At 39.4% G+C, this 21,639-nt stretch overlaps 2 protein-coding genes across 5 annotated transcripts in view; both read right to left on the reverse strand.

The window, feature by feature from the left end:
* The window catches only part of NFKBIZ (NFKB inhibitor zeta), a 32,070-nt gene extending 14,759 nt beyond the window's left edge, over positions 1 to 17,311 (reverse strand). The window contains exons 1-3 of one of the 2 annotated variants that reach the window (XM_086675549.1): positions 13,582 to 17,311; positions 13,415 to 13,490; positions 11,579 to 11,648 (exon numbers count right to left, since the gene is read on the reverse strand). The gene's annotated coding sequence lies outside the window, so the exon portion shown is untranslated. Of the gene's footprint in view, positions 1 to 11,578; positions 11,649 to 12,987; positions 13,491 to 13,581 lie in introns of both variants that reach the window. The other variant, XM_086675548.1, reaches the window with a different exon arrangement.
* Positions 17,312 to 17,452: 141 nt separating this feature from the next.
* Positions 17,453 to 21,639, reverse strand: part of NXPE3 (neurexophilin and PC-esterase domain family member 3) — a 42,809-nt gene continuing 38,622 nt past the window's right edge. For all 3 annotated transcript variants that reach the window (XM_025913790.2, XM_086675551.1, XM_086675552.1), the window contains 2 exons: positions 21,370 to 21,576; positions 17,453 to 19,029 (listed from right to left, as the gene is read on the reverse strand). In XM_025913790.2, coding sequence (XP_025769575.1) covers positions 18,479 to 19,029; positions 21,370 to 21,576 — 758 coding nt within the window. In that variant the 3' untranslated portion in view covers positions 17,453 to 18,478. The remainder of the gene's footprint in view (positions 19,030 to 21,369; positions 21,577 to 21,639) is intronic.

Below are 21,639 nucleotides of genomic sequence, written 5' to 3' on the forward strand. Positions count from 1 at the left end.
TAAAGCAACTGGAAGAAACTATAAATAAGAAATAAAAATATGGGGGACCTGGATGGTTCAGTCAGTTAAGCATCCAACTTTGGCTCAGGTCATGATCTCACGATTCATGAGTTTAGGGTCTGAGCTGACAGCTCAGAGCCTGGAGCCTGCTTCAGATTCTGGGTGTTCCTCTCTCTGCCCCTCCCCAGCTTGCTCTCTCTCTCTCTCTCTCTTTCAAAAATAAATAATAAAACATTTTTTTAAAATGATTAAAAGAAATAAAAATATGATGTTTTCCTTGGCTTTATAAATGTTAACTATTCACCTTATTGTATCTTATACGATAGAACATTTCTTAATAGTATTATGGTGCCGGTTAAGTTGTAACACCATATTGAGGTCAATCATTCAAAGTTTTAAAAAAGGTATTCAATTTTTAATGTAGATGTAATGAACTTGTCAAATGCCAAAAATCATTTGGTGCAACTTTTCAAACTGGAGATGAAAAAGTCAGTGAAGTATCTTAGTACAATAATTTATACTGCCTTCGCTGAAGAAGTGAACATCATAGGTGAGAAATTAATAAAGCCTGGGAGAATTTGTTTTGCTAAATGTCTTCTAGATGAAAAAACAGCAAAAGAAACCATGGCCCTGTACTTCCCAGTGATATAGCAACTCATCAAATGAAGATTCAGCTGCAAACATGAAAGCTGATCTTGCCTGCAATACTGCATTTTTGCCTTAGCAATGGATAGATCTATGGACTGTCTGGACTTGCTATTTTGGTTGCATTCATCAGGTATTAGCACTGGCTAATCACCAAAGATCTTTTATAGGAATGCTTGAAAATAAGCATAAGAGGGGCTGAAACATTCAAAGTGTACAATAATCTTTTTGAATCACATCATTTATCCTGGAACAATTGTATTGACATTCGCACTGATGGTACAAAAGCAGTTGTGGGTAAACTGCTGATGCCTTACAACAAATCAAGACAGTAGCAACAGAATGAAATAGTGGTCATTGTATTCATCACCACCACCCACTCGCAGATTAAAAAAAAAAAATTTTCACTTAAGAAAATCCTAGATGAAACAGCAACAATTAATAATTTTATTAAATACTGACCCTTGAAATATACATAGTTTTAATATTCTATAATGATTGTCTGGAAAAGCACTTGGCCCATTCGACTGAATGAATTGAACAATGATACATTGGCGTTTGTTCCACTTCAATCCCATTTGAGTTGTGAGTTCAACTATTCACTGTTTTTATTGGAGCAATAATTTTACTTGACTGACAAACTGTGGTTATTCTGACTTGGATATTTGTCAGATTTTTTTTTTTTTTTTTTTTTAATGAAGTAACGCTGTCATGTCCAGGAGCGTGCTTAAGATTCTCTCTCTCCCTTTGCCTCTCTCTCCCACTCAGGCTCGGTCTCTCTCTCTCTCTCAAAAAATAAATAAATAAAATGTAACTACTTAAAAATGTGCCATTAAATTACATATTTATTAAGTAATAGGTGGTTGGCTATTACAAGGGACACATGTCCTGGGAGCTTATGTAGAGGAGACAGACTCATAAATGGGTAATTTATGGAAATTCTGATGGAAGTCTGTGTGGGGACACAGAAAAGGGGCCCTTAAGCCAGACTGTGGGTGAGAGTGAGGGTGGGGAGGAGGAAGGTCAGGGAAGGCCCCAGGAGTGGTAGATATTAATCTGAAAATTGGGGAAGATGAGCATGAATTGGCCAGGTAAGGACAGGGAGCAGAGAAGTGCAGTGTCAGAGCTGTGACAAACCATTCAGTTTGGTATTACTGCAGCTAATGAGGAAGATGAGGCTTGTGAGGAAGGCAGGGCTGGGACACTTGCCATTCTAAGAAACTGAACGTGATGCTAAAGATCCTTCCTCTATCCTTCCTTAGATCCATTCTAAGAGATTGAACCTGATCCTAATGATCCTACTTAGGGATCCTTCAATGGCTCCCTAAATAGGGTAGAGGAATTCTTAGATTTGGTCATAGATGTGGCATGCTCATGGCAGTCTTAGATTTTTGTCTTAAATATCTGCTTTTATGGGGCACCTGGGTGGCTCAGTCAGTTAAGTGTCCAATTTTGGCTCAGGTCATGATCTTGCAGTTTGTGAGTTTGAGCCCTGCATCCGGCTCTGTTCTGACGGCTCAGAGCCTGGAGCCTGCTTCAGATTCTCTGCTCCTCCCTTGCTCGCACTCTGTCTCTCTGTCTCAAAAATAAATAAAACTAAAAAAAAAAATTTAAATATCTGCTTTTTTTTAAGTTTTATTTGTTTTTGAGAGAGAGAGAGAGCACCCACACACGAGCAGGAGAGAGGCAAAGAGAGAGGGAGAACCAAGCAGGTTCCACACTGTGAGCACAGAGCCTGACGTGGGTGGGGCTTGATGCCACAAGTTGTGAGATCACGGCCTGAACCAAAATCAAGGATCAGACACTTAACCGACAGAGCCACCCAGTCACCCCTAAATAGTTACATTTTAAATGGTTATATAAGTGCCTATATAATATCCTCCACCTTGCCTCTTAGTCCGCAGAACCTAACACATTTACTATTGGGCACATTACGGAAAGTTTGCCAACTCCTGCTTTAAGCAACAGTGCTTACAGGTACTACAGTGTCATGGTGTGAGACCTGCAGACTCAGCTCTGGCTCTTAGCAGTTGTGCAGCCTTGCCCCTTAATCTCTGAGCCTCAGTTTACTGACTGGGTGGCTTAAACAACGAAGATTTATTTTCTCACTGTCTGGAAGCTGGATGTCCAAGATTAAAGCGCCAGCACGGTTGTTTTTTCCTGAAGCCTTTTTCACCAGATGCATGTATAGCCTTTTCTTGATTGGACACTCATTCCTGGCACCTCTTCCTCTTCTACTAGAGACACCAGTCAGATTGGATTAGGGCACAACCTAATGGCCTCATTTTAACTGAATTACTCCTCTAAAAGCCCTGTATCCAAATAGAGTCACATTCTGAGATACTAGGGGTTAGGGCTTTAACATATAAATTTGGGGCGGAGGTGGGGGCCACAATTCAGTCCATAACAGATAGGTTTGATGTAGCTGAATTTTAGAGGTTGTAAAAAGCAGTCATAAGACTTCAGTTATGATATAGGAGGCCATAGCATCCAGTTTTGGCCAAGCAGGGAAAAACATGAATATCATGGCTTTCCTAAGCAAACTTCCAGCTGCTCTTAAATGTGATGGTAGTGAGAATGAGGACCTGGGGAGAGAGGGGGTAGATGGGAAGAATTTTTGACAAGAAACTATCTGGACTCTTCTACAGTGCAATGAAGTTGCTGAAAGAGTCAAATCTTTAAGTTCTCTAGAAATTTCTAGAAAAATGAAGACAATCTTGTAGTGGGGGTAAAGGGGCAAAGGGTGAATATGGCAACCTTGGTTTTAGATCTGTTGATTATACACTTGGCAACATGGAATTAGAACTCAGAGAAAAGGTCAGAGCTGGAGATAGGAATCTGGAGTCTTTATATAGTCAGAGGTGAATCTGTGGGAGTGGGAGAGCTTGCTCAGAGTTCAAAAAACATAGAAGACAAAAACTCAGTTTTCAAAGTGCTTTGCTGCGACATTGGCTTGGGAGATAGTTTTCCAGGACCTCTCTAGCTAAAGTAGCACCCCTGGCTCTCTCCCTCTGCCTTGCTTTGTTGGTCTTCATAGCACATTATTACCACCTGCCATTATATTTATATAGCTAGCTATTTGATTGTTGTCTGTCTTTTCCAGAAGAACATAAGCTCCCAGAGAGCACAGACTGTCTTTTTGTCCAGTACTCTGGAACAAAGTCCAGAACATTTTAGGTGCCCAATAAATATTTACTGAATTAAGTCATAAATAGGTTAATTTTTATGATCAATAGAGTTTAAGTTGATAATACATTGCTGAATATTGCCTTTTTATCTTAAAATAACATGTTGTCCTTTAACAAATACATTTGGATAAATGAACACATAGACACATATATTTGAGAATCTTGAAATATATAACCTAAAAACTTAGTTTTGCTTCTGTTTGTGTTTTCCCCAAATCAAGAGCACTAATCCTTTCTCTGTAACAGTATTTATGTATGAGAAACTGCAACTTTCTTTAAAAATCCAGGCATTTGCGCAATCTGGTTACTCTTATCAGATAATCTGTTTGCATCTACTTTTTTTTTTTTTTTTAAGTTTTTCTTGGCAGGTGATTTGTGGTGTCCTTGGTTTCTGCCAGGTCTCTTTTCCTTTTACTCACCATATCTGTACTTAAAGATCCTTTTATCATTGTACCTATGTGGGTGCTAACAGAATACCACAACCAGCATTCCTCCTGGAGAAAATTATAAAGAAAAGTGACAAACATATGTTTGTATGGACTGTTGGCACCCACATAGGTACAATGATACAGGAATCTATACAGCTATACGTGGTAAAGGCACTTAAACCAAGTCCACCCTCCTTTGTTTTTCTAAGGAATCACAATGAGAGAGTAATCTGAATCATTTGTATTTCACACAGGTGAAGATGTTTGTTAAAGCTAGCCTCTCTTTTTCAGGTAGGCTGAGTGGTATAAATGGCACTAGAATTACGGGGTAAAGCAATATAAAGCAATAATTCCCCAACAGAGGGGGAATTCCTCCTTAAAGACTATCAGAATCACTGAGGAAGTGTTTTCCAGGGCTACACGATCCCAGGCTGCACCTTCCTAGTGGGAATGTACCATATCTCCCAGCTGCTGGAGGAGTAAAGGGTTGAGAATCACTGGTCAGGCATTCTGAGAGTTAAAGTGAACACAATACATGACACTAACAAATGACTGGTTTCTATCTATCCTCTACTCTTTATTAAAGGATTGGGTGGGGGTGTTTTGTTTTGTTTTGTTTTGTTTTGTTTTGTTTTGTTTTGTTGGTCCCCCAGACCCTGTTTGCTAGAATTTTATGGAACCTTTAAACCATAAAGGAAAATATAGGCTGATGGGAAGAAGACACTCTGCGGGACAACAGGACGAGTCTGTAAAATCCAGAATGAAGCTAAGAGAGGAAATTTGAGCATGCTTGTTAGAAATAGAGAAAAAATGAAAAGATGCTAACAGGAGAACTTGTTTACTAAACCTCGTGGCCAATTTAGTGCAACTTTGGGAACTGTTTACTATAGTAATAGTTTTCTGACTTACAAATTCTGCAATTATGATTTTAGTTAAATACATTGGGCTCTTTCCCAACAAGTCTGCACAAATGTGAAAGTACTGTGGGGGAAGAGGCTATAGAGACACAAGTTATAACTAGACGGGTTTTGATCCAATATGTAATCTATCCCACCCTGGTCCTCCCAACCATATACATGGAAACAGGTAGAGGTTTACTCAATGGTCATAATAACTATGGGAGTGAGAAAGGAACTAAAATGTCTAGGATGTGTCACATACTTTACACACATTGTATATTATCTTGTGTGATTTTAGCAATTTGGTTTCGATACTAATATCCCAATTTATATGTGTTTGTGGGATTGTATTATGGCAGCCCTAGCAAACTAATGCACTATCCCATCATATTTCCATTTGCTACTCAACATGCAGTCCTTAGGCATAATCCTGGAAAACAGCACACCAATTCTTGTCCCTAACTTTTATCCAAGCTAGAATTATTGACTGATTTTCTTCTGATCCTTTGCTTAAAAGCACAGTTTTGAAGCCAAACAAACTGGGTCCAAATCCCAGCTCCATTCACTTAACAATCATGTAGCTTTAATGAACTTCTCTAAAACTGTTTTCTGATCCATAAACTGGAAATATTAACTTCACTTGGTCAGTATGTAGGTTAAATGAGGTAGTGTACGTGATAAGCCTAGCACAACTCAGGGAATGCAGTATACATTCAATGATGATAATTATAATTATTATCCATTTTTCAAAGCTCCATTTAATACTTGATTGTTAAGCATCTGGCCTCTTTGGACCACCCGCCAAACTTGAAGAGAATATGGAAGAGAATCATGGAGTCAAGTGTGGACTTGACTACAGAGTCTTGATGCCACTGAAAACACTGGAGTTCATGTAATAAGCCATGGGGAGCCATTCAGGATTTTTGAACTGGGAAAAGCATGACCAAAGCCATGCTTTAGGAAGGACAAAGCAACAGCTGAAACGTAGGTGATCAGGACAGACAGCCTGCAGTAGTCAAGGTGACAGGTCCTAAAGGATAGAACAAGAGGGGTGCCTATGGGAATAGAAAGTGAGGAATTGCTTAGAGAAATATTTCTGACATATAATCCATAGAATTGGCAACAGACTGGACACATCAATGATAGGAGAGAACCAGAAGTAACTCCAACACCTTAAGATTGATAGAGTGGTAGTACCATGAACAGAAATATGGAAGCCAGGTGAAAGAGAGTACAGGAGGCATCAACTTTGATTTTAGCCTTCACATTCCACTCCCTATGCTGCTCCTACTACTGCATCTCACCCCATATCTGCAGTCTAAGCAGGGCAGTCTCCATGCCCTTCCCTTCTAGTAAAACGTCAAGAAGGCATTTCAAAATTAATTCACACCACGACATAAACAGTAATCTTTCCCAAAGGCTATTTGCATTTTAAAAGAGGCCTCCCAAAATGAACTACCATGGATAATGGACAAACATAAATGAGGTATGAGATGGAGAGAGGAAGTCCTTCAACATTATTATCACCCTACATTTCCCCACCTGTTTGCTACAAACACTTTGGCTGGAGTCTGGCACCATCTCTAGATTTTGACATTAGTGTTGTGTCTAAGAACCCCTTTCTTATCTTAATGCTGGATGGTGTTCAATGCCACAGATGAACAAGACTGTTTTTATTGCCTGTTTATAAGATATGAAACATCAGCACAAAGCAGGAGGGTTGGCAAGGTCCATGATACATCGTCATCTGCCACCTTCAGATAGTTCCATCATCTATCATGATACTAAAGATGCCGAGGGTAAATTCAGTAGTCTTGCCCAGTGATCATTTTTTATTTCTTCCAAACCTTGTCTTCCCTAATTAGACCCACCTCCTTTACCCTTGACAAAGGTATGAAATAGAAACTTCTTACAGTGTTCAAAATAGTATTTCACAGATCAGAAAATAATTTAAAATTCACCTTTTTTATCATTCTGGGTCATTCTGGGTTTTTTTCCCCCGTTCTGTGTTGAACCAAAACTCATGGAGTGACCATGTGCTTATATTGCCAAGGTGAGAGGGGAAAGTAGAGGAGAAGAAGAGGAGGGTGAAAATCTGAAGGCACAAAATTCCCATACTCAAGGTGTTCTCAGTTCAGTCAACCTTCATTTGCATCTGTGGGTTACCTCTGTAGCTCTGATCCTTGAACATCCCACAAGTCTCTCCAGGTTTCTTTTAAATGTGGGAATCCATGGCAAGGGGTGTACATTTTCAAAACGATCTGACCCATATAGAATCTAAATGCATTGCCTCGACTCCCATACGAGTTATTCCCAGCCAAGCACTTGTTTGTAAGTATATACATTATAGTACGTGGACAGGCAAGGGTGAGTGTGTAGGAGAGGCTGATTTGTTTTAATAGTCATGGTGGTGAATCATTCAGCAGATTATTTACTCTGATCTTCACATCATTTTCTGTCATACATTCATGGTATAAACACCTTTTCACTGCACTCTGCAAAATACTGCACAAAATGAGTGAAAAAGCAATTGTCCTGGTGCTATAGAAAACAGTACAGCAGTTCCTCAAATATTAAACATAGAATTACCATATGATCTAGCAATTCCACATCCAGGTACCACCCAAAAGAATTGAAAGCAGGAACTCACACAGATTCTCGCACACCCATGTTCATAGCAGCATTATTCACAACGACCAAAAGGTAGAAGCAAGCCAACTGACCAGTGAGGAATGGATGGATAAACGAAATGGGGTATATCCATACAATGGAATATTATTCAGCCTTATAAAAGAAGGAATTTTTGACACATGCTACAACCTGGATGAACTTTGAAGACATCCCAAGTGAAATAAGCTAGTCACAAAAGGACAAATACTGTATGATTCCACCTACATGAAGCACTTAGTCAACTTCATAGAGATAGAAAGTAGAATGGTGGTTGCCAAGGGCTGAAGGCTTGGAGGGGAATAGGAAGTACTGTTCTGTGCATGTGGATTTTCAGTCTAAGAAGATGAAAAATTTCTGAAGATGAATCATAGTGATGGTTAGACAACACTGTGAATTAACCTAATGCCATTGTACTATACACTTCAAAATAGTCAAGATGGTAAATTTTATGACATGTATATCTGATGACAATTTCTTAAAATATTAAAAACATTTAAGGATATAATAGAAGAAAATATTCCTGAAATAGAGAAATATGGGGGGAAATACCAGAAATCACCCCCTTCTGGAAGTAGATACTTTAAAAATCTACGGCAATGATGCAGACACAAAACAAGACACAAAGAGAGGACAGGCCAGAGAAAAATCTTTTTGACCACAACTGACTACGTATATGTAGAGCATTTACAGATGTGTATCCAACCTTGCTTTCATTATCACACCCCTTCCCTATGGAGCCTTTTTAACTATTTCATCCCTAACTGTCCTCTGATGAAAGTTTAGAACTGCAGATATACTATATATCTGTTTATGTACTATTATGGTCCTTTAGAAGGCCACAAACCACCATCATATCTAAGATATTTCCCTCTGCCAAGAAAAAAATTTGCCCTCTTGGGAACACTATCACCCTCTTTGAGAAGGCATGATTTATAGTGTTAGCCACTTGAAAAACATGGGCGCCATGACAAACAGCAAATTTGACTGACATAATCACAGGACTGGGGATGCACACATACTAACCAATGCTAAAATGTGTCCAAAAGTCTTACAGCAATATTAAAAGTGTCTGCACACTACTAAACTTCTGAACAAAAAGTGAGAAATTCATCTTTAGTGTCTTCAAACATCTGGAAGTTGCCATTGTATAGATATAACACTTAGATGATTAACAAAATTTCACAAAAGTTTAATTCAGATATTTGGTATCATGTATTAGAATGTAGCATTTCCCATTCGAAGGGGCACATGCACCCTAATGTTTATAGCAGTACTATCAACAGTAGCACCCAAATGCCCATCAACTGATGAATGGATAAAGATGCAATATATATACAATGGAATATTACTCAGCAATCCAAAAGCATAAAATCTTTCCATTTGCAACAACATGGATAGAAATAGAATGTATTATGCTAAGCAAAATAAGTCAGAGAAAGATAAATATCATGATTTCACTCATATGTGGAATTTAAGAAACACAACAGATGAACATAGGGGAAGGGAAGGAAAAATAAGCTAAAGACAGAGAGGGAGGCAAACCATAAGAGACTCTTAAATACAGTGAACAAACTGAGGTTTGTTAGAGGGGTGTTGGGTACGGGGATGGGCTAAATGAGTGATGGGCATTAAGGAGGGCATTTGCTGGGATGAGCACTGGGTATTATATGTAAGTGATGAATCACTAAATTCTACTCCTAAAAACATCATTACACCATATTTTAACTAACTTGGATTTAAATAAATTAAAAAAAAAAAAAAGAATGTAGCATCACCACTGCTGTTTTACATAACCATGACAGAATTTACTTTTCTACATGGTAAAATGACATATATAAATTTTAAAGAAAAAACTCCATAATTTTTCTTATTATAGAATTTAAGGAGCCTTGTAATTTTGCTACTCAAAGTGTGGACCTCGGGCGGACTATTACCACACGGGAACTTATTAAAAATGCCAGATGATAAGCTCCGCCTTAGACCTACTGACACAGAACCTGTAGTTCAAGAAGATCTCCAGATAATTCTTACGCATATTAAAGTTTGAGAAGAACTGCTTTACAAGATGTCTATCAAAATTCTTCCTTAATTCATCAGAGCATTTTATTTCTTTTTTTTTTTAACGTTTATTTATTTTTGAGACACAGAGAGACAGAGCATGAACAGGGGAGGGGCAGAGAGAGAGGGAGACACAGAATCCGAAACAGGCTCCAGGCTCTGAGCTGTCAGCACAGAGCCCAACGCGGGGCTCGAACTCACGGACCGTGAGATCATGACCTGAGCCGAAGTCGGACGCTCAACCGACTGAGCCACCCAGCTGCCCCGTGAGCATTTGATTTCTTAACTAAGTAGATTAATTACCCCAATCATACTCTATAGGGCCTAAAGGAAATGCAAACTAGAAAAAGATCATACAAAACTGTTAAAAAACCAACAGATACAAACCATGCAAATTTCTATCTTTGGGGCTACTCTGAAATAAGATAATTCAGGTAGTTACTTGACTTACTGTACATTAACAGGGATGGTAGAGAGCAGGTAAATGGGTTTGTTAGGTGCCCGCAGCTCCTCTCCAGAAGCAGTAGCAGTGGGCCCTTCACCAGAGCTTTGACTAGCAGTGTTCTTCCAAGCCTCAGCTTTTTTAGCACAGAAAGAAACGTCCCTTCGAGGGGCAAGGTAAACAAAGGGCAGGATTCCCTTTACTTTGTAATCGCAAGTGTTGTGTCCGAAAATGGCTTCCCTCATCCACTAACCCAGCCAATCTCATCAGACAGATTCTACCAGACAGATTTACTCTTACAGGTACAAAAGATTTTTTTAGGGTCTTCTTAAAATAGGAAGGCTTATGTGGTTATCAATGGCAACTTTATCAGTTAAATCTGAACAGGAAGCAGCGGGTAGGTAGCCAGGTGCGAGCTAGAGAAAGGGAAGGACCCCGGGGAAATCAGAGCCCTGGAAAGAGGTTGACCGCTCCCCATTGTACTCTGCTAATATCCCAATGGCCTGGTGGTAAGGGTGCAAGCTATAGAGACAACCCCCTCAGATTCAAATCCAAGCTCTCCCACTTACTACCTGGGGCATCTTGAACCAATTGCTCAATGCCTCTGAGCCTCAATTTCCTCATCTATAAAGTAAAGCTAATTATGTCTACCTCAGATGCCATTATGAAGGCTAAATGAGATCTTGGTGGTCAACTTCCAACACAAATGTTTCATAAATGTTAATTCCCTATTACTAACTCCCCCAAAGGAGCAGTAAAATATTTTCATCTGCTAAATTTGGAAGGAAAGTGTTTTACCTCACAGTCACAAATTAAAGGAACAGGAAGTGCTTTAATCAGAAACCACATATGCTAGCTTTAATGAGTGGCTTCACCAAAACCATAGGAGGCATAATGCTCTCTGAGCCTGTTAAAGATTACATAACTCCGAAACTGCCAGTCAGCAGAGAGCTGAATTCCCCTATTAGACGTATGCGTTGTGTCCTCCTCTCATAGAAAATAGTGGAAATTCAAATAGGTGAAAAGCGTACTAAACCACCAAAAAGCCTTAGTTCACAAGAAATCACAGTAAAATGCCTATAAGTAAAATTCACAGTAACTTTGAGGCAAATTCAAAAAATGACTGATTTAAAATATCTAAGAATCTTATAAATTTTAGAAAACATCCCGCTGCCCTTTTCAACTACATCAGCCAAGGCCAAGGTAACATCTACACCCCACTAGGTTAGGAATATCTGCCTTTCTCACCCTCAGGCGTTCATCATCAGGCCAAGAAAGCCAAAAGGTCAAAGTTCAGCCTCCTGATCTTCCTGTTAACCTGTGGGGGAGAAATCAAGAGGCCACCAGATCAGTCAGCTATAAGCCAAAGGCAGGAACAATTCATTGTGGGTCTCAGAATAATAGAAAATCTTCCCCCTCAGTAGTGCTCTCCATTGGCTCTTTAACTTCTGAGAGGGTTTCTTTTGCTTTCTGAGAGCAGGACTTCTTTCAGGACAAAACAGAATGAGAAAAGTTTGCCTCCATTTCCTCAGTAAGGAATAGTCTGCATCTGAGCAACTAAATTACGCTGACCATGGTCACCATCTCCATGCTAGATAGTATGCTGTGAAACATTCGACATTGTACGTGCCATGCATTGATTTCTTGTGCGACTCACCCCAGACTGACTCTTCTGTGGTCCCAAGGTTCTTCCCCCGCACCCTGCCCAACTGTGACTAAGCAAAATGGAGAGTGGATGGTGGATCATACATTGTATCCTGAAGCCAAATAAAGATTCAGGATTATCTGCATATTTAGATGATCTGTGAGCTCCATCTGCTCCTCTATCGGAGATTGCTGAGGGTAGTGAATAAGCCTTGCAAATGTTTCTCTCCTTTTATTGTCTAAACAACCTACTATGTGAGAGAGGCAAAATATATTTCACCTGCCCAGATAATGTATTTCTTTCGAAGGCAGATTTAAAGTAGGGGAATATATATTATCAAGTGCTTAAACGTACATAATAAATGTCATGCACTTTGGGACACACCCACCTGATGGCCAGTTTACTAATCCACTAATCCCGGTGGAGAGAATCTCTAATCCACCCTACCTAGAAATGTGTTTTATTCACACAAAATTCCTTCAAATTCTTTATACAGATTGTTATAAATCTGGGGGTCCAGCCAGGTCAACAAAGTTCAGGCTTTCCTTCATTCATAAAATGGTCTTGTAATACTTTTCTTTAATTTTACAGGGTTAACATAAGAGTTAATGAGGGCATTAAATGAGAAAACACACTTCTAAATCCACACTCAAACCTCCTGGGAGATTTCTGCCTTGGGGTATCATAGTCCAACATCACAGACTAAAGATAAATTGTTACATCAGATTTATGACGCTTCCATCAGGCATCCTATTTATCTCCTCCACCAGCATCTTAGTCCTTCCTGAGTTTTCAAGGCAAACAGATGTGATTCATGGCCATTACCAAGCTATAGAAACATCCTTGATTTCCTTTCCCCAAAAACCTGCCCCCCAATATTTTGCCCCCAAACAAGTATGATCACCCAAGTATCAGAGACTTATTTCAAAGGAAAGAATCTGAATATGGGAAAAGTAAAATCTTAGCATTTAAGATAGTTTTTCATACCAAATATCAAATAATAAAAATATACCTTTGTGTTTGAAGAGCCAAGTCATAGAAATACGTAAAGGCAAATCAATTGTTTCCAGCTGTAATCAGCGATAATAACCCAAGTACGTGAGAGCATGAGAAAGATGATCAGTTTCCTTTTGAGGTTACATGATAAGCAGCAGCAGTTAAGCAGCCTTTTTCTCTAAAACTCAGCGTCTGACCTCATGGCAAGAAGAGGCCAGCCCCTCTCCCTGTCCCCCTTTATAGCGTCCGCTTTCTGTTCATCACTCTAAATGGGGGCGGGGGAAGCTAAGGACCTATTTTCTAAAACACAGAATACAGACTGTCGGTCGAAAGGTTGCGTGGGCACAGAGGAGGGGCTGAGGAGGCGGGGAGGGGGCAACGAGGACTAGGTTTGTGGATTTTTTTCTGCATACTGGAAATTCCCAAGCCAAAAAGGTACCGACCCGAGTCCCGGACATTCCCCGAGAGGGCCGGCTCCAAGAGCTGGACTGGAATCCCGCGGAGGAATCAGAAACAAATCTAAAAACAAAACATTTTTCTTAGGGATGCCTTTTAAAATTCTCAATGAATCCACACCGGGCATTAGCGTTGCCCCCCTCATTTGATTCACCTCTTCTTATTTAGCTTTCTCTGCGTGGCTTCAAGATGCGGGGGAGAAGTTGGGAGCAGGTAGATACTTTCTACGACACAGCTTTTCAAAATATGGCAATCAAAAAGTAGTAGAGCGATCGCGTGCTTTCAAAGACAAAGGACAATCTGGGACAATCTGAGACATCTATAAAGCAGTGGGTCTGTAACAAGAAGATCACGTTAGTTTCACCGGCGCAGGGGCAGGGGGGTTAGAGTGGGTTGAACAGAGAATGAACTATTGCGCAACACTTAAAGGATTTTGCCTATGACATTTGGTTTCGCTGTGACTCCTTTTCCTTCTGGGACACTTAACAACTACTCCCTGCATTGCTTCCCGCCCCTTCCCCCCAGCAGTGTTACAGTTCCGATCCAGCTTTATAATTAGACAGGAAATGTCTGATTCTCCGATAGGAATCGGCATCTGGAGCTGAACACCAGAAGGTCCTTAAAACTTTAACAGAAGGCCCTTCTTCAAAGAAGTCTGACTTCTTCTCATTTGATGGAGAATATTATAAAGGAAAATATTATACTTAAATTCACACTTTTTAAAACAGTTAAAATGTAATTGCATTTTCAAGACACAGATTAGAAAGTTCACTTTCTGCCCTTCTACCTTTTCTATCCCATAAACTTCCGCCTGCAGCAACTCTTTAATCTTCCACCGCCACCACCACCCCAGCTTCCCACAATTCCTAGGTGCTCCTCGTACTCAGGGACTGTGGTCTCACTTTCAAAGAGAAAAAGAACACCTTCAAAATCGTGTTTAGTGTACATTGAACAGTCAGGCATTCTAAGAGCACTGAGAACTGCACTCTAGACCTAAACTGAAGAGAATAATGTTTAACACAAGGGAATGAATACATTTAAAGTGGAATTTCTAGTTGGAGGCCAGTGTGAGGCTCTCTGCTGACAGCTCAGAGCCTGGATCCTGCTTCTGATTCTGTGTCTCCCTCTCTGTCTCTGCTCATCTCCTGCTTGCACTGTCTCTCTCTCAAAAATAAATAAAAACATTAAAAAAAAAATTTTTTTAAGTGGAATTTCTAGCATGAGCAACTAGCTACTGTTAATAAACTGAATTAACCCAAAGGTAATGCTGAACACTCTTTTGGGGGGTGGGGTGTTAATTTCCCTGTGCCTCTCTCAGTAATAACTTTTTCCTTTAATAGGGCCCAGAAACAGACTCACCTCTGGCATGTAACATGGATATGTCAAGGTTTACCATATATTCTTAAGCACCCCAATGTATCAATCTGAAACTTAATACCTGAAACCCCAAAGTGTTAGTCAACTGGTATTTAATAAAATAGTGGTTGTTCAGAATGGTAAAATGGATCATACCAGAACACCAAAGGTCTGTTTTGTATTGCTAATGAAAGGTTACCCTTAATAAGGTAACTTCTAAAAAATATAATTTGCATAGAAGGGCCTAATTATGGATTCTTCCTTTCACAAATAGCATCAAATCAATCGAGTTCTAGAAAATGAGGAGATCCACTAAGCGAAATTAATGCTGTCATTCCAAAATAAAAATCCATATGAATTTTAACCTTATGACATTTAATCCAAAGAAATTACATATAAGCCCATTTTAATATTTTATTTAAAAAAATTTTTTAATGTTTATTTTTGAGAGAGAGACAGAGACAGAGTGTGAGCGGAGTAAGGGCAAAGAGAGAGGGAGACACAGAATCCAAAGAAGGCTCCAGGCTCTGAGCTGTCAGCACAGAGCCCGACACAGGGCTCAAACCCACAAATCATGAAATCATGACCTGAGCCAAAGTCCGATGCTCAACCAACTGAGCCACCCAGGCACCCCTTAATATTTTATTTTAAACCTAAATGCCCAACCATAATGGCCGACTTATGTAAATAATGGTATCATTAGCTAAACTGTTGGGCAGACTTTTATAATTCAGTTATGAAGACTATTTAACACAGAAAAATATTTGTATGCTAAATAAAAAAACACAGATACAAATTACATATTATCTGTGTTTATAGCTATGTGGTTTTTAAAAAACCAGGAAGAAAATATACCAAAATGCTAATGCGTACCACATTCGAATGATAGAATTATAGATTCTTTGCATAGATTTTCTTTGTCTAGATTTTAGTTTCTAAAAACAATGATGTCTTTTATATTTATAATGGAAAATATATAAAACTATATTATTTTGCTGGCATGCTAATATTTACAACTGTGTGGTACTAGCCTAAAATACACTTTTCAGAAGAAATTAAAATACTGTATCTAATTGTTCTGAGAAAGATTTAGGTAATATTCCAAACTCCACACTTAGGCATTTTTTTTTAAACTTCCACACCAGAGTATAGAAAGACAAATTAGAAAAGGCACAAAGTGAATTAGAATACGTCAAGAAACTATGTCATCAAATCTTTAGGACCTTTTATAACTAAATCAAAAAGTAATAGAAGCTGGACGAGGTCACAAGAAACCATTTGCACAAACAAGAAATGTCACTCCAAAGCCCTGGAGAGGCAGTGGAAATTGAAATTCTCCTGGGAAGATGATGCCTCAGCCTCCTCCAGCAATCTTTTAGAAAATGCTCGAAAGTCCTTATATGAAAAAGAACATCTCTCTTTACAAAAGTCCAACAAGGTGTAGTTGCAAAGGGCTATGCACTCTCACATACCTTTGTTCAAATCCAAACTCAAGTTCATCTATAAAATGTACCTAATATCACCTACACTACTAGATGGTGATCAGGATTAAATGTCAGGGATTAAGCCCAGGAAATAATAGACAAGCAATATTATTTCCTTAGTTCTATCTTCCTTCTTCCCTTAGTTGGTATTTCTCAAAGTGTAGAATACTGCCATTGCATCAAAATCACTGGATGCTTGTAGCAAAGTCTGATACCACAGTTCCCAGAGGCATCCTGTATTTTTATCAAATAGTCCAGGCGATTCTCAGACACTAAAGCTTAAAGACCATTAAAATTAAGCAATCTTAATTACTTAACTACTTGTTGGTGAGCCTTAGCCTCAAATAATTTAAAAATATTTTTCCCCATATATATATTTTACAAATTTGAAGATGGCCCTCAAGTCTAAGAAAGGAAGTTTTTTTGTTTTTGTCTGTCTGTTTGTTTTTGAGAGAGAGTGCAAGTGATCAAGGAGCAGAGAGAGAGAATCCCATGAGGGGTATGGAGAGAGAGAGAAGCAGGGCTCCCCTGAAGCAGGCCTCAAGCTCACCTGATGTGGGGCACGAACTCATGAACCAGGTGATCATGACCCTAGCCAAAGTCAGATGCTTAATGACTGAACCACCCAGGCGCCCCTACACTCTTTAAGTTAAAACTCCAAATTCCTTGGGGCTCCTGGGGGGCTCAGTTAGTTAAGCATCTGACTTCGGCTCAGGTCATGATCTCACAGCTGAGTTCAAGCCCTGCGTCGGGTTCTGTGCTGACAGCTCAGAGCCTGGAACCTGCTTGGATTCTGTGTCTCTCTCGCTCTCTGACCCTCCCCCACTCACATTCTGTGTGTGTCTCTCTCTCAAAAATAAAAAAAACATTAAAAAAAATTTTAAACCCCAAATTCCTTGACCCATTCCCCACTCACACTCTGTGTCTCTCTCTCTCTCTCAAAAATAAATAAACATTAAAAAAAACTTCTTAACTCCAAATTCCGCGACCCATTCTCCTAAGAGAATGCTTTTAGCATCAGTCTTCATCTCTAAAGCCTCTCCAGTCTCTTCATATGTCCATTAAGGGATAACTAAAACTAGATTGTAATCCATTCTGGCTCAAAAAGAAAAGAGTGCTTACTAAATGGCCCCATGCTAGCCTAAACCCATTTAAAATTAATAAGGCAAAGACAGTCAAGTAAAATTGATAGTATCTTAAGATAGCAGTTTTTTACTTCCAAGCATGACAGAATGTGTGTACCTTATGTCCCCATCAAGAAATACTTGTTACAGATCTCAATATCTAACTTCTAATTAGATTTTCATTTCTAATGTTGGTATGTGATCCAAACTAACAACCAAAAAAGAAACACTTGAAATTGATGGAAGTAACTTGTACAAGTTTATAATAAACAACGGCGTTCTTTACATAAAAGTCAGTTCTTAAAACCCTCAAACTTCAAAACACAAAAATAAATTTCCATTTATACATTTCCCCCTTCCAGTTCCAAAAGTGATTATTTTAAAGTATTCGTCATGTAAAATTTAGCTGAATCAAGTAAGTAACAACCGCCCAATGCAAGTATCAGTGCAACACACAGATTTCATATTAACCGCTTTCGTATTCTCCTTTTGCTTCTTTTCTAGATAAAAGCAGAACACTGTAAATGTTCTCACTAAAAAATTCTAACCAAAGATACTGGCCTTTTCAAGTAATTCAAAAAAGGTGAATCAAGAGAAACTCCTGAGACACAGCAGGCTCCAGTGTGTCACAGGAGCCCCTAACCATACGCCTCATCAGTTTATCACACTGAAGATGGACCCACCGTGCTATTCATGCAGATAAGCACAATCGCCCTTACCAGATAAGCTACACACACTCCACTACCAACCATTTAGGTCAGAACATTTTTCAGTTTTTAGCATAGTAATCTCCCCTCTCTGGAGAGGCTAATTCAAACACACTCATTAGCATCTTTGGTTACAAGGGCAATACAGTGCGTAGATGTTGTTAATAATGGTTCTCCCATGGCTATGTAAAGATTGGAATAAATCCTGTAGGTAGATATAAATGCAACCTGCATTTTCTAAGCTCCTTACAAATCATTATATAAAGTCCAGCTCTTTCTGAAATTTTGTACATATCAGTAGCAGCAATATCTCCATGGGGCCTCCCATAAACTGTCTCTAATGCAGAAAATGTGATTCCTCCAGTTCCTTCCAGGGCAAGCTAGGTCTCCAAGGGGCACACAAAGGACAAGAACATGTCCAGTTGGTTCTTCACAATAACTTCATCTGGATGTAGCTTGTGGGGTAAATAATGAGCCAGGGTCATCTCCCAGGCATCAACAAGATACACTCCAACCCCTGAGAACATCTTCCGAAGGATGGTGTCCAGCTGGAAGTTGTACCAGTCACTGTTGAAAAGGCTCACTTCAGGCCCCAGCTCTTGGGCATTGGCTGTCCGGATGACTATCACAGTCTTAGGGCTTCGATCCAGGAGCTGGACCACTGCTCGACGGATATTCCTGAGCCGCCGGATATACACTTCCAAAGGGAAGGTGCTGAAATGAGACCATATAGCTATGGCAACCACTGTGTTCTTCCCTCCCACGATGCCATTCAGTTCATTTGCCACATAATGAAGCTCATTGCTAAAGACAGTTGTAAAACGGATGGGTGGACCATGGCAGCGATATTTGAGCAGGATGTTGTGCTTCTGGTCCACCGCAAGGAAGGGACCCACATTCTTGGGACTACCCAAGTTAAACTCCACTAAATCTGAAACAAGGAAAATTGAAATTCATAAAAATGTTCAAAACAAGCACATATATTATGATCATGTTTTACTTAGTGGCTTAAGAGAACTTTTTTTTTTTTTAAATAAAAGTACCACAAAAGTACAACAAAAAGGTACAACTGTAAAGGTAATACCTATTTCACTGGCCTCAATGGACCTTTATTCTAACATATTATTTAAACCATCAGTAATAGATTCTATATGTATGTCTATATACCTCAGAAGCAAAATAACCTGTTTACTTCTAACCATTAGGTCAAGAAATCTTCCTGTAGGCACTGATTGCTAAATATCTAAAAATCAATTTGGCATTTATACATCACTATTCTAACACATAAATACTATTTCTTCCAGGATGAGGGCTATAACTTGTGCTTTTTTAAGTAAACACGTAACAGTAACCAAATACTTTTTGAAATACATGAAAGAAACAAGCAACCCTGTTTCTTTTGACTTTCAGTTTCACCCATGGGTGGAAAATCATATTAATGTCTTACAGAATGTCTATCTCTGTCACAAGAATAACAAAGACAGCAGACAAGTTAGAATTCACTTTTCCCTTTCCTTTATGTAAGTTGTGTTTCAAAGTCCAGCTCTTCTGAGGTCTTCTGAAGGTCCCAGGAATCAGTCAGGATTTCTCTTTTGTTACTTGTGAAAAACCCTGTCTGTAAAATTCATCACTTAGCATATGCCCCATAAGGAAAGAGGGCCTGTCTCATATCCCTGAATGTCCCTACAAGTGCCTTACAGAGAACAGACTAAGTAACTTCTGGCAATCCAAGTCCATTAACACTTCCTAAGTACCTATTCAGGGCCAGCCACTGTAGTGCCACTAGCCAGCACTGCTCAGATAGATAAGTCACAGTCCTTGCTCTCAAGGAGTTTACAGCCAATTCTGAAGAACTAACATCACACCCTAATTGTCCTACATTCTTCTTAAGGGTTAAAGTTTTCACTCTTCTCTCCATGCAGTCCTAGTCTCCTCTTCCAGATCTTCGTACCTAAATCATTACTACTTAGCATTTGGCTCCATTTAAACTGAACAAGCTCAAGCTACCATTTTTTTCATTTGATTAAAATCAAGCACCAGCACAAGGCTTTATCAGATGAAAATCTATCTGCAAAGGATACAGTGGAAAATAATTATGACACTCAATGTGATCACTGCTATGAACGGAAATATTGAGCTCTGTCATTAGAACTTAAACAAACAACTACAGACTTCTGGAGGGCCCTGCCTAGTCAGCATCAAAACATGCTTAGCATTATGCCATACAAATTATATCCCTTTTCCTAGTTTTTAATTTATGCTTTATTGACCAAACTCAACTATGCTTGTGTCAATAAAAAAACAAAAGCACAACAAAAACTGGAATTAACTTTCCACTTTTGGGGACCATATCTACTTCTTCTGTTCCTTTGAAAAATTAAATCTGAAATGAGGTTAGTGTAAAAAAAATAAAAGAGAAAAACAACACCAACAACAGCTCACAACAAACTATGGGAATTTGCTTTATGGAAAGTCCTGCCCATGTATAGCCCTCAAAAATAGTTCCCATGGAATTATTTATCAGCTCTCTCAATTGTAAGCAGGGTCTTTAGTACTGTTACCTGAGATTCATTCCTCCTCACTCCATCCACACCTTCCACAAAGAGGAAAAGGCCCATTTGAATAAGGGAGGGCCTTCCAATGAGTGCGGCTTTATTCTGAGTCTGGAGGGCACCCCAGGAGCCCAGCAGTGACACCAGGAAGCTAAGAATGCTGGGACTTACCAAGACTCCCTCAGTAGGAGCCAGCTCATCTCAGAATCATATCAATGGAATGCCCAGCAGATGACACCGGAAAGGCTATATACTGCATGGATGTATTAAAATGGACCACAGTCTGTTTGGCTGCTTTCTTCCAGTTAAATCTATTTTAAACTTGAAGTCTGACTAAACAGAACTAGGAGAGAAACAACTGAAAATGTCCACCTCTGTTTTATAGCCCAGAATATCAGAAGTAAAAGACACCTATAAGGTGATTCTGTCCAGCTGCCCCGTTGCACATGGAGAAATAAAGCCCTGGGAAGTAAATAACATGTCCAAGGTCACACAGCTCATCAGTGGTATGAACTTCAATTCCAGTGCTTCCATCAATACATCACAACCCCACCATGGATCAGAAACCATCACACATCTCTCCAGGGTCAGGACACCTGTTTAGTCCTACAGAGAAATAACTGCTTCCTCACCTGATGCCCTTCCTCGGGCACTGGAGTGAAGAAAGCTGATTTTGTGCATGCGGAAAAGAATTATGAAACAAAATGCAAAGTACCAACCTGGAACAAACGTAGTAAGGTATTCAAACCATTGCCTGATTGTTGAGTCACCAAACAAATACACCACTTTTCTTTGTAAGCATTCTGTAATGTTGTCAGGGTCATTAAACTGGCGCATCTTAAACTTTCTGGGCCTCCACTGATCTTTATAATAATACCCAGAAGGAAAAGTTCCTGAGCCATGAGATAGTTCTAGATTGTTGGTTTCTGAGAAGAAAAAGGAAACAAAATTAGATATTCTGAAAGTCTCCTCCAACTAACCATACATGG

The sequence above is a fragment of the Puma concolor genome, chromosome C2, assembly GCF_028749965.1.
Source record: "Puma concolor isolate L17-30 chromosome C2, mPumCon1.1.hap2, whole genome shotgun sequence".
Classification (NCBI taxonomy): domain Eukaryota; kingdom Metazoa; phylum Chordata; class Mammalia; order Carnivora; family Felidae; genus Puma; species Puma concolor.